A 13,225-nucleotide genomic window follows, 5' to 3' on the forward strand; every position below is an offset into this window, starting at 1 on the left:
AAAAGGACATTTGCCATGAAGTGTGTCATGATATGCTTTATTTTTTTCTTAGCTTGACTTGGTTTTGCAATCGTGATCCACAGTTGCTTAGGAAACATAGCCATTGTTCATTATTGAATTCATTATAATCGGAAGTCAGCTTCCAATTTACTTTTGTCTTTGCAAGCTGGTGGTTTTCCTATCCATAAATTCTTGAAAGTTTATGAAATAACATTCTTTTGAATGAAACCCTAGAATATCTCGAGTGGCGTAGTATCATGAAAAGACAATTGAATTAGGAATCAGATTACCCTAATTAACTAGGGTAAATATCAAACGTTTATTGAGCACCTACTATTTCCCCTATCACTGTAAATGCAAGTGTGAATAAGATGCCACTCTAACTTTGTTGGAGAATTCAGACATTTTCAGAAACTAATGCCAGACAAAAGGGAGGCAAGTGGCAAAATGCACAGTGTTCACTTCTCATGACTGCGTGAAATATAAAGAAATAGGACGAACTCAATTCTCATCTCAAAAATGTTTAGATGAGAATTAGGCCATGAATTTATCATAACTAGCTAGTATAACTAGCAGGTAGGTGTTCTGAGAAGGTGAATCTCCCATCTTTGTGCTTGTGCAAACTGGCATAGGAAGTTCTAGAAAACATGATAGTCTGAAATTGACTGTTAAAAATGAAATACCCTGTTCTTACAGGTCCTTTCAGTCTTGTTACCTTGATGTAATAAATTACTTAAACATCTCTCTCACTTCCCCCAGCACAGCACCTGGGACATGTAGGTGATTCATTCTTGTTGAGTGAATGAATGAATGAAATGATAGTATGTCCTAGTTTGTTTTCTGATCTTGTAAAATAAGTTGAGAATAATGTGCTGACATATTTGAGGGAATTTTTTGATGACATTGAATATTTATAAAATATTTCATGACCTGTGAAGCAATATCTAAGGTTTAATATCAATGTTATAATAATTCTGAGAAGGGAATAAAATGCTGTAAATATATCGAAATTTGCTATTTCTTTTATTACTTTAGATAAACTATGTGGTAGAATCTTAAGAAATTATAGCAGATCATGTCAGTCATTTAAAATATTTATTTTGAACGTATTTAATAATTTTTGAACCAGAATGAGGTGCCAAATTATACTAAATTATCTGTGGATTTAAAAACTTTAATAGAAAAGGAAAATAGGATGTGCTAGTGATACATGTATTTTACAATTCACATTTATTGTATAATAAGCTACATGATGTTCTAAAAACTACAAATATTATAATGATTTTGGTGTCTAGACTAGTCTCTATCATCCCACAGGTCTTAAAGTTCTTAACAGAAAAGAATCTTTAGTAAATGTATGCATCTAAGCTCAGTTTAAGTCAATTTAATGAGATTTATTGAATTTTGTGCCCAGCGCTGTTCTGTTTGTGCAGACTCTAGTTGTCTGTAAATTGTGTCCTACTGAGTACACCAGGGAAAAAAAAGAAATAAGGAACAACAGATCCAACTAGCCCATTTGCTTAGGCTCTAGAGGAAGAGAGCAGGGAGGAGGCAGGAGAGGAAGTGGTACCTCTCCTATTTGCTGCTCCCCTGGGAAGAGGCTAATAATCCTTATGGGGGTTCAACTTTGCCATTCTGTGTTGATTCATTTTCTTAAGTGCAGATGTACTGTATTATCTTCCTAGGGCTGCTGCAACAAAGTACCAAACTTGCTAGCTTAAAACAACAGAAATTTATTCTATCATAGTTCTGGAAGCTGTGAGTGCAAAATCAAGGCGTCAGAAGAGCCATGTTCTTCTCTCTGAAGGCTCTAGGGAGGATCCTTCCTTGCCTCCTTCTAGCTTCTGGTGGTTGCTGGCAATCCTTGGCATGTAGATGCATCGTTCCCATTTCTGTCTCTGTCTTCACATGGCCTTCTCCACTGTGTGTCTGTGTCTCTCCTCTTCTTATAAGGACATCAGTTCTTATGCCCACCCTAATCCAGTATAACTTCATCTTAACTATTTACATCTGCAAAGACTTAGTCCCAAATAAGGTACATTCATAGGTACCCGAGGTTGGGACTTGCACATAGCTTTTTTGGGGAACACAATTCAACTCACAATACATATCAACAATATTTCTTTCCAAGAGTGGAAAATAGCACCAGATTTTCAATAAACGCAAGGAGTACTATCTATCTTGTTTATAATCCTTACTTATAACCTAAATCCAGTGCTAAATTGCATGTAGCAGATAGCCTTAAAACGTGTTTAAAGAGACTTTGGAATATAGGAGCATTTTAGAAGTCAGATAATCAAATAATGAAATAATGAATAGAGAGGTGACGAAGAGGGCTTAATCTCCTTCTTGTGATGAATTCACTGACCTGAGATGAAACACGTAGCACTAAATCAGCCTCTGCAAACAGTGGAATTTTCAAATGTATTTTCACTGAGGATATGTCCAATGAACACAGTGATAGCAAACAACATCATTTATTGTTGAGAAAAGAATAAATAGGTCACAATTTAATGGATACGCAAATTAGATTTCCCTGCAATATTCAGAAAATGGATACAAAAAATTTGATTTTGCTTCAACTTCGTCTACAGTTAAGCCATTTATTGATTCTTGCAACCCTAGTAACTCTCTGAGTATTAAGATCAAATGCATAATAAACTGGTCCGCTGAAGAAAAGAAAGAAGTCTGTAAAAAAAAAAAAAAGAGATAATATACTGAATTAGCTTGTCGAAGTAAGATCTCAGATGTTTTCAATTAAAAAGACCCCACTCCAGTCCCAATATAACATTCAAATGCAAATGTGCTATTTAAAAAAATTAAACAAATTTCTTAATAGTTTTTTTCCACTTACCATCTTGCTGGAAAACTGCATCAATTCTGCTTCCTATTCCTGGAAAGGTACTTGCTATGCTTTGGGGATAACCTGCTTCCATGGATCGTCTTTGGTTATCATATCTGATGAGAAAAAAATATTCTGTATTTTAAGACAAATACAGTCTATGATGATCACAGTTTTCTTTAAATTGCATATACTTTACAAAGTGCTTTCACACATGTTTTCTCACTCAGTCTTCACAACGTCCTATGTACTCGGACTAAGAATGGTTAACTTCTCTACCTAAGGGTCCATTTATACATTTATAAAATATATGAGTATCAGCAATGCTAAAATAGGCTTCTGGTTGCTGGTGCAGTGTTATTTTCAGGAAGAAGAGCTTATATTTTCTAAGGCTTTTACTTAATTGGTACATAGTGTCTCTCTCTCTCTCTCTGAGTAAATGTAAATAATAAGTCCAACTTGGACATCAAATTCTGTAGGCTATCTGGATAACATTTACTTGAGAGTATTGGAATTTAACTCATAAATGAGAATTAGCCTCTTTGCATCCTACTCTAGTGCTTTATTAAGGTTTGCTCTGTTCCATGATAGAGAATCCTCAATACCATCGTGCAGGCATTTTAATTTTATAAAAATGAAAGTTTCAAAAGCCATAACAATGTCAATCATCTTGTGAAAAAGAATGCCTATAAAGACCACCTATATTTTTAAAACCTTCAGAAGCCTGATTATTAGTGGTTTGTAGATAGGGTAAAGCAAGATGGGTTTCAACCTCTAACTAAAAAAATAGTTTACCTTACCTCCAGAATTGATCATTTACAAAGAAGTATGTTTTACTCCTATAGGAAACAGCTGCATCAATTGCTTGGACACTGCTTGGGAAGCCGTAGTTTGATATGTCCTTGGGATAACCTTGCTGAATGTCATAGCCATTCAGAGCCCAGTATTGGTTGCCTGCCAATGATTCAGGTTATATGTAAGATAAAGTTTTTCCACTCCTACAAAACGTGTACCACTTCTTAGTTTTTGCACAAATTTGTCAGAGAAATGAAAACAGAAAAAATAGCGTTTAAAAGATAGAGGTGGTAGTTAAATTCATTGGGGTATGATGGCCCTCGTGGTTCCCTAGCACCCGCACAAAATTCAGACTTCTTAGCTTGACATTCAGGGCCCCATAATTGGATATCTGATCTCATGTGACTTCTATACAGAGATTAAATTACAGCCTTGGGGAATCTTGGAAAATTATGTCTGGGATGAGGGTGGAGGAAGACCAAAGGTGGTCTAATATGGTTTTCTCATCTTGTAGATGAGAAACCGAGGCCTGAGGGTATAATCTGCTTAGGTTCACATACCATTTCATGGCAGAGATGGGACCCGACCCAGGTCTCTTGACAAAACCCTGGCCGGCGTAACACTCTCTCACTGGCTCACCTCCTCTGAACCCAGAAGGGACCACAAAGAAGTCCTTTCCCTCCATTTAAAATCCACTAAAATAAGATGAAAACCATAGGCAGTTACCTTTAAATAGGAAAATTAGGTCCCTGTCAAAATCCTCATAAGCCGCCTGTATACCATTTGGCAAGGATGGCCAGAACAGAGAAATGAAATTGAGTTCGACTGTTGGCAGTTGGGGATGCCTTCTCCAAAAGTACCTAATGGAACACAGGAGAGAAAACCACACACACAGTTGTCTAAGTAGGCAGCTTCTGTGAGTCTTGGGCTAATACTGGCCCTTATAAGATTGCTGGGAGGATATGACAATATAGTGAACGCATAGTTTCTAGCACAGTAACCAACATATAGCCATGCTTTATGGTGATATTGTCCATATGTTAAGTACTTTACAGTTTTCAAAGGATGTCAAAGAAGTGACCTTATTTGGTTATATTTTGCACTGTCACCTCCTCACACATTGACAAGTCTTATTTTGTTAGTCTCTTTGATTACTGCTCCTACAAAACGATGAGACTATTTAGAATATTCTAGCAAAAGCAATGCAAGCACACGCAGCCTGTGATTACACAATCACAAAAAAGCCACTGGAAAATTGAAAAATTTAATCAGTTAGATGATTTGTCCTGCAGCTTATTAAGTGATCATTTTAATTTACTTGACTGAATTTGAGTGGAACTGAATGCTCTTTTGGTGTCAGATAAACCCAGCTATGGGGCTCCTAAGCAGCTAGAGTCCACATTTGCTTACATCTGATATCACAAACATCTGAATGTTTATGAATGTTTTAGTTTTTTCTTTTCTTTTCATGGATGTTTTTAGTTATGCAGAAAACACTGTAAATTCCAATGAGATGCATGTGCATGGAATTCAAAAGGAAAATCTGAGTGATGTGTGATATGTTACTTAATTAGAATCCAGTTTTAAGTTATGCCAGTAAAATAAGTCAAACGAAGGAATAGTTCAATCTTATACTCGTTTTTAAAGAAAAGCGTTTCTCCGCGGAGTGTGACGATAGCATCAAATGTCAGTCTGGGGTCACAGGCGGTGGGCGCGGTTGATCCAGTTGGTTGGATAGGGTCATTTGAAGGTCCTGGAAAAAAAAAAAAAAAACAGTCCAGTGTGACTCAGTGTACTTCAGACCCTGCTCAGGATGGTGTAGCGTCTTCACCTGAAGAGAAATTCTACCAGACTATCATCCCACAAGGCATTAAAGTAACTGTACATTTGGCCCACTTACAGTTTTTGTTTTTTTAAAAATAAGAGTAATGGTGATTTTCAGGGACAGTTCCAGGTTAAGTTGCGAAGTAAAGAAATTTGCATTCTATGCTTCCTCCCTCTTTAAAATCCTAATTCCATCCTTCTCCCTCATCTTGGTTCTTCTGTGTTGTGGTCACTCACTATCCACTTCCTCCTTCCACTAAAATCCACCTTCAGGAAAGGAGTTCATATCAGTCTTTTACCCCACAGCATAAATCTAAGTCAAAGTTTAGCAATATTTTCTTCTATAAGTATTTGTATTTAAATATGTTTTCTCATTGCAGAATGAAGGGCTATCCTAACAGTTAAGAAAATTTAAAACATGGGTTAAGCAAGGGAAGGAGATGTTTTGAGGAGAAAAGGAGTTGAGGAGTAGAGGCAGTTAGACTAAGTCTTGTCATTCCTGAAAATCCTACTGTCATGAAAAAATTCCCTAGTTGTGGTACCCTGGCATGCTTGGTTTTATAATGCTGTCCCACCAGAGAGAGGAGCATGCCTTTTCCAATTCCATTCCACTCCACTCTTTTCCATTCTCTTTCCTTCCCTTCCCTTCAACACTTTTAGAGTCACAAACTTCTTCTGTGGTTTCCTGTTCTTACTCACAGCCACTAGGAGGCAGAAGGGCAAGAGGGAGGAGAGGTGCAGTGGTCTTACCCAGAAAGTACTTATAACAGGGCCGAAGGCCTCTATATCCCTCCTTGAAAAGTTTCTCTTTCTCTCCATACTCCAAATTTCCATTCCCCACCTTCCCCGACAGACAACAATCTTAATGTGATCAATATATATCTTTTTGTTAGCATTTTTCTTGAAAATGCCAAGTTTTGTCTATATGCATTTGTAATTTATGTAGATTCATATATTTTGTAATTTAATTTACATACTGTGTAATATGTATCATTCTTCTTCATGAAGCACAATGTTTTAAAGACCCTTCTATGTTGTTGTCATATGTACTTCTAATTCAGAATTTCTAACTGCTGCATATTACTCTATGGTGTGCATCCACCACATTTTACCTGTATACTCTCCTCCTGATAGACTCGCAGGTGCGCTCCAACTACCACCACCATAGACAAGAATGCAATGAACATGCTTGACATGCCCAGGTCTCCCCATGCACTGCAGTGTTCTTCAGATGACCTTACCATAGATGGCCTGAATGCCATTGATGTCATCCTGAGAGAGCAAGTAGGTGCTGGGGTCCCTGAAAGCGTAGGTGGGATACATCAAGGCAGCAGGGTTTGTGGAGTGAGCGAGCCCCAAGGAATGGCCAAATTCATGGGCAGCAACAATAAGCAAGTTGTAATCTGAAATGCAAGCATGTGTGGTGAATGGCTCTGAGTGGAATCAAGGGTGGTGGAAATATGATCTCAAGGAATGCAGCTTCCAAGCCAAAACTGCCCTGGGGAAACAGCCCTTCCCCTGCCTTTTACATTTTCCCTTCAGGTACCTGGAGAAATGGAGATTGGAAAGAATCAAGATAGGAGTTATAAATTGAGATTAGGTGAATATGAGATTCTCATCAAATCTTAGAAGGAAGTAAAGCTGCCTTCATTCTGATTCCCATATGTCATGGATGTTGACTTGAGGCTTAGAGAAACGATGGCAGAGCCATCACAGGTCTTGTAACTTTCAGAAGCCCTCTCCTCCTGTGCACCCACATACACCCCTCTCCAATCTCCCAGGCCCTCAGCCCCATTAGTAAAGTCTCAGTGAACAGGTAGTCAGAAAAGAAGCCTGCCAGGCAGCGGGGTAGCCTCAGATGCAGAGCCAACTCACTGACTCCGTAATCACGCATTGCCTAGCACCAGCTTTTCCCTGATCCTGAGCTTTCCAAGCAGCTCCAGGAACTCCACCAGAAAGAGACAAATCCTGCCTCTTATCCTTCCCTTCCCTCATCTTTTAATTCCCGCAAGCAGAGTGCCTTTCACAAGTGGGAACATAAAAACTTTCAAGACTTGCACTTCCTATCAAATAAAGTCCAAGACTTCTCCACTTGGCTCCAGCAGACATTTGTGGGCTTGACATTTTACGTGAATCCTTCACTCCAGCCAGTTTGTGTGCCATCTTACAAACACATTTTTTATTTCCCTACATGCCAACTTTAAAAACGTAATTATAGTTGCAGAGTACTTTCTATAAGCTAGGAAGTGTAATATTATTTAAGCCTCCAACATTTTGATGAAGTATTGTTAGAAATATTCTTAAAGTAAAGGAACTGAAGCCCACAGATTTTATTATTGGTCTTGCAACTAGTGGGTGGTAGAGCCAGGGTAGAACCCGGATATGATCGCAAGACCCTTGCTCTTACCACAACATCCAACTTCCTTGGGATAATTAGCCTAGTAAAATTCTACCCAAGCTCCAAGAATTGCTTTCTCAATCATCACACATCCTTCCATTTTTGCATTCATAAATGCATTTTGAAAACCATCTTTGAGTGCCTGGAGTATTAGGCGAGGGACTCTGGGGGAATTGTGATGCATAGTCTGGAAAGCAAGATGTGTGCAAACAACTTGAATGTATAGAACAATGAGGAGAACAGTTAGAGAAGGAGAAACAAAGTCTGCTAGGATTCTGAGGAGGAGGCCTCATTTCCAGCTGAAAGAAAAGACAGGGAGCAGCATGTCACACAGCATGGAGAAAGATTTTGAAAGGTGGGGATTGGGGTGTGCAGAAGGGTATTTAGGAAGAGGATAATGTGGACAAATGTAGGGAAATTGGAAAGGACATGGGGTGTTTCAGGAACAGTGAACATGTAATGTGACTAGTGTAAATCAAATATGAAGACAAGTCACGAAAGATGAGATTGGAAAGTCACCAAGAGCCTTCAATGCCGAGTGAAGGTATTTGGACTTTATTTCACCCAGAAAATGTAAACACTGGAAGTTTCAAGCAGGAGAGTAATGTAATCCGAGATGGGCTTTCCAAAGACAAACTTTGCTGCAGTGTTGGGAAAAATTAGAGGAAGCAGAGATTGAAGGTGAACAGTCCAGGTGGGAATCTGGATCATTTAGTTCAGGTAAGAGGGTAATGACTGTCTGAACTAGTGGGGAGGGCAAGAGGAATGCAAAGTAGTGGAGCGTGTTATTTATTTTCTGGTACACATTGCTAGGAGCTATGTGTAGGGACTTAGGTAGAATAAATACTCACAAAAGATATGTTGAGAAAATGGTGGGAGGAACAGGTCTCAAGGAAAGAAAAAAGATGCCTTTCCTATTATTTTCTAAAAAGTGTTCTGTGGTGTATTGTTACCCCATGGCCTTGTGAATTACCGTGTGGTCTGGATATACCAGTCCTTATCCTCAATTCTTCCCTTCAGATGGTCCAACTCTTATTATTCCGAGTCTTCTCCTAAAAGGCGTGGTTGGCATACCATTGAAAAAGAGCTCCATGAAGGTGAAATAACTAGATGAAAAAAAAAATGGCTGCTCTTCTAAGCAGGACAGTTTCCTAAATCAACTCAATTATTTCTGAATTTCCAAAAATAGAGACCGTTTTCAAACATCATTAAATTTTAGAATATTAAAAAATGTATACTTTAAAGCAATGGTCAACAGACTTCTTCTGTAAAGATCCAGATAGTAAATATTTTAGGCTTTGTGAGCCATACCGTCTTTGTTGCAACTACTCGGCTTTGTTATAGCAGCATAAAAACAGCTATAGATGACACATAAACAAATAAGTGTGGCCCTTTTACAATAAAACTTTATTTATACAAACGGAACCAGGCAGGATTTAGCCATGGGCTGTAGCTTTCTGATTCTTGCCCTAGGAAGCAAGGTCAGTAATTAGCTTCAGGATTCTTTTAAACTTAAACTGACTCAGTATCTTGAGGTAGCAAAAATTTTAAATGGTCAGTTTGTGTGAGTTTGAAATGTTACAATAACTTGGATGTGTGTGTGTGTGTGTGTATGTGTGTGTGGAGGGGGTATTCTAATGTGGCAAAGGTTCATTCAGAATCTGCATGTGGACATAACCTTGTTAACTTACTTGTTCTGTTGTCGGTCCATGTTTCTTCTGCATCAAAATGAGCATCTCCTCCAATACCTGGGCCTGGCTGAAAGGCATGAGCAAGGATTCCATTGGGTCCATCAAATGGAGAATTGTCACCATGATCTGAAATAAAACAATTTGTATTAGGCCCTTGCCGTGTCTCAGGTTAACCAGGGAAAGCGAAATTGAGCGGGACTGCTTCGAGCCTACCTCCTTGGTAAAAAGCAATCCTGATGTCTGCTTCTCCCTGTGAGATCTTCTTGAACTTCAGGGATGATGCTATACTCCACTCTTCAAAGGCACGCTCAAAAGCTCTTTCAACATCAGCCCTTAGCAGCAAGTGTGGGGTATAGTTAATAATCCTTCAAAATGAGAAGATGTGTGGAGGGTTCATTACTATTCAGAACAGCAGTCTATCAACTGATTGAGTTACTCTGTTTTGGAGTGAGTTGCATACATGAAGTGTTACCACTAGAGAGAGTATAAGGAAGGAGTGCGGGACTCGGGGTTGAAGACAGATGTGGGTTCTAGAGAAATTACTACATGTCTTTAAACTCAGTATCCTTATTCATAAAATGAGGATAGTAAAATAGTATCCCTCTCAGAGGGTTGTTGTGGGGATTAAATACACGTGAAGTATTTAGTTCATACTTGGCAAATAGTAGTATTCAACAAATATTGGGTATCATTATCATCAACAGGAGGCATGCAAGGTGGGGCTAGATTCTCTAGAGCAGTGATTAAGCCTAACACTGCCATCATCCTCTTTAGATTGTTAGAGAAGGAAGACAAAAGCGGCAGGCTTTGGAGTGAAAAGAATCATGGGATTTTTACCCTTTCATTCTCAGACTCATTCACCAGAATCTAAACTATAAAGGCAGGGATATTTATTTGTCTTTGCTGTATCCCAAGTCCTGGAACATTGTCTGGCACATCATAAAAGCTCAAAAATACTGGTCGAATGAATGAATTCTGAAACCCTAGAAATATCACCTGTAGGTCAGGTTATTTCGTTCCCACTTGGGGTTCCCTGGGGTTATCATAAACTCTCCAGTGTCAGGCACTCCACAGCGAGGTTTCTGCATCATTTCCAGAGTTTCCTCATTTGGCTTCCCTGTCACATTCAACCCAAAGAATCGTTGCATTTCTTTAAGCTTTTCAACAACCATGCTAGTGCTGTTCTTCCTTGCAGCCTGATATCCTTTCCTTGGTAATTGGTAGAAATTTTCAAGGTAATTCTGGATAAAGACAAACATATAAGGAAACTTGCTGTGAAATTACCTTCAGTTCTCTGGGCATTTTGCATTCCTTTCTTAGTTTCTGCAGAGGTCAAACCCGGGCTACTAACCTGATAGCCGCAGGAACAAAACACAAATTGCCAGGTTGACTTTGAGAGAACGGTGCCTATTGGAAAGAACAGCCCCTGCCCAGTGCCCCACTTAATGTTTATGCATAAAAATGGCTATTTCATAAGGGATGAGGCCCAAGTCCTCAAGCAAAATGCTAGTATACAGTCAGGAGACTGTCTTCTTATTTTTATTGAAAAAAATAGCATTAGCATTTATTGACTTCTTGAGGTATTAGTTGCATCAATGCAGATTCTCTCTTTTAATCCTCTTTTCACTATTGTATTACTCATCCTCAGGAAGAAATGGAGGTGCAGAGAAGGAAGGAACTTGCCAAGATGACAATTCAGGTCCCAAGTCACCATGCTGCTTCTCAAATGAAAATTGACAATTTTAAAAGCAGAACTCCAGATATGATTCAGGGCAATAGCAGTATCACTGACATGAGCATTTTATCTACCACAGTCACTCTTTGGAAGGGGCCAACACTCCTGAGGGGGTAAAGGTTCTCGGGGGGGGTTAAGCCAACTGTAAGACTTCTTTCTCTTACCTTGAGCAGCCTGTGAACGCCTGAAACTTTGCAAGTGACACAGGACCGAGCACTTCTGTGCTCACACAGCTTTTGGGATCAGATAGGTTTGGGTTCAAATCTTGGCTCTGCCACAGATTGACTATGAGTCCTTGGACATATCACTTAACTGACTTAAGATTTACTTTAGTCTCTAAAGTGGAATAATAATACCCCCTTCACAGGGTTGTGAGGATGAAAGGAGATGTTTGTGAAATGGTTAGCAGGGTGCCTGTTGCAGAGTAAGCACTTAGCTATTAGCTGTTAGCCTAGGGGTTACTATTACCATTGAAAGAGACTTAAAAAAATAAGTAAAAGAAAAAGCAACAAGAATAATGCTTTTCTAAAACTGTAATATTAAAAACATTATGCTTGACAAATTGGTGATAACATTCCCTTGTGTTTCTTAAAAATGTAGGCTGACTTTCACACTGTGAAACAATGGAAAAATATTGGTTTTGCTTTTTTAGCACTTCCATGTTTATAAACAGCCCCATAGTCTGATGTTAGGAAATCTGGGTACACTATGGACTTATACTGTCCCATCCTCATGCTCTCTTCTACACCTGGGAGTTTTGGCTGCAAAGATAAGTCCATATAGAAAGCATCACACGTGTAGTAACTGGGTTGCAGATATACTGAAAGGGAAAATCCTAGGTAAGTGAGAAAGAAAATAATTTAGTTTTGTAATTAAAACCATTTCTCCTAAAAGGCTTCCCGAGCTGGAAGTTCAGCAGCAGTATTTTCCCAGGTTTTGAAGAGCCTGGCTTGTTCTCATGCCTGGCCTTTAGAGGGCCCAGCTCGGAACCTTCCAAATCACTGAAACGAGACATTCAACCTCAAATCATCGAGAGAATTTCTTTCAGTCCATTTTAACTAAAAAGAGAAAGCAACCCACACAATTTTCTAATAACCAGCAAATCAACAGCCCACCAACTGATGGTCAATTTACCTGAACAATTTTTGCCTTCTTCTCTTCTGGGGATTCAGGAGGTACTGGAAAGGCCTTGGAAAGCTGTATGGGGAGTAGGAGCAGGAGTGGAAGCGTCTTCAGACTGAACATGGCCTTTTCCTCAAACACTGCCTCTCCTGGCCTTCCTCTTGGCCCCTTTGAGTAGGGACCTTGCCCTGGTGGGTGCCCTGAGGTTCGCTGCATCATGTGTCTCTCTTCTGGTCCCTTATAAAGCCATGTCTTAAACAATTGCCACATCAGGAAGGTGAAGCAACACAGGTCAATTACACTCTGAAAATTTTGCAATGTTATAAGTGATTTAGTACCCAAAAATGGACGAGTCTTTCAACAGAAAAAAAGTGCAATCTGCTACTCTTTGCTTTTGGGGTTTTTAGATATTTACTTTTGTGAAACTGTCTGGTCAAGGAAAAGGAGTAGGAGGCTAATCCTGAAGTTAATGAACAGTAGTCATCCATGGGTTTACATTTTCAGGGTAGGTAAGATGCCTCGGCTGTGTTAATTTATGCAAGGGAATATTGTTAGATTAGTGGGAGGGGTCTTGGGACCAAGAAGCCCAACTAGAGAATCTCTGTACTTACCCACCTTGCTGTGTGCGAGGAGAGGGTGTGCCTGCATGCACTGTGACAAAGCAGGATTTGTATGGGGTTCCTGGAGCAGCTTCTGGAAGATGGCATTTTGGCATCAAAGTATTAGAAAATCCCCAATCTGCAGGCCGGATTTTCCACAGGAAAGACAAAGAAAGCAATAGTGATGACGATAATAAACATTTGCTGAATATTCATTAT

General features: G+C 39.3%; 1 protein-coding gene across 2 annotated transcripts; it reads right to left on the reverse strand.

Moving 5' to 3' along the window:
* Positions 1-1,371: 1,371 nt before the first annotated feature.
* Positions 1,372-12,629, reverse strand: MMP8 (matrix metallopeptidase 8). Of its 2 annotated transcripts, XM_001498836.5 has the most exons (10): positions 12,420-12,629; positions 10,547-10,791; positions 9,764-9,915; positions 9,551-9,676; positions 6,703-6,864; positions 5,273-5,390; positions 4,364-4,497; positions 3,643-3,796; positions 2,855-2,958; positions 1,372-2,688 (listed from the first exon to the last, which is right to left on the reverse strand). In XM_001498836.5, exons 1-10 carry the CDS (start codon positions 12,624-12,626, stop codon positions 2,579-2,581), a joined length of 1,512 nt encoding a protein of 503 aa, XP_001498886.2. In that variant the 5' UTR covers positions 12,627-12,629; the 3' UTR covers positions 1,372-2,578. The 2 variants fall into 2 exon arrangements, with proteins under 2 accessions (XP_001498886.2, XP_005611595.1); XM_005611538.4 differs by lacking the exon at positions 6,703-6,864.
* Positions 12,630-13,225: the final 596 nt, after the last annotated feature.

Source organism: Equus caballus, chromosome 7, assembly GCF_041296265.1.
Source record: "Equus caballus isolate H_3958 breed thoroughbred chromosome 7, TB-T2T, whole genome shotgun sequence".
Classification (NCBI taxonomy): domain Eukaryota; kingdom Metazoa; phylum Chordata; class Mammalia; order Perissodactyla; family Equidae; genus Equus; species Equus caballus.

Excerpts from the sequence above, each read along its gene's own strand:
- MMP8 (XM_001498836.5), bottom strand. The coding sequence starts at position 12,626 with ATGATGCAGCGAACCTCAGGGCACCCACCAGGGCAAGGTCCCTACTCA. Across the intron at positions 6,865-9,550 it reads ATGGACCGACAACAGAACAA|ATTACAACTTGCTTATTGTT; the intron begins GTAAGTTAACAA and ends CTTGCATTTCAG. Across the intron at positions 5,391-6,702 it reads TGGCATTCAGGCCATCTATG|GACCTTCAAATGACCCTATC; the intron begins GTAAGGTCATCT and ends TTTTTTTTCCAG.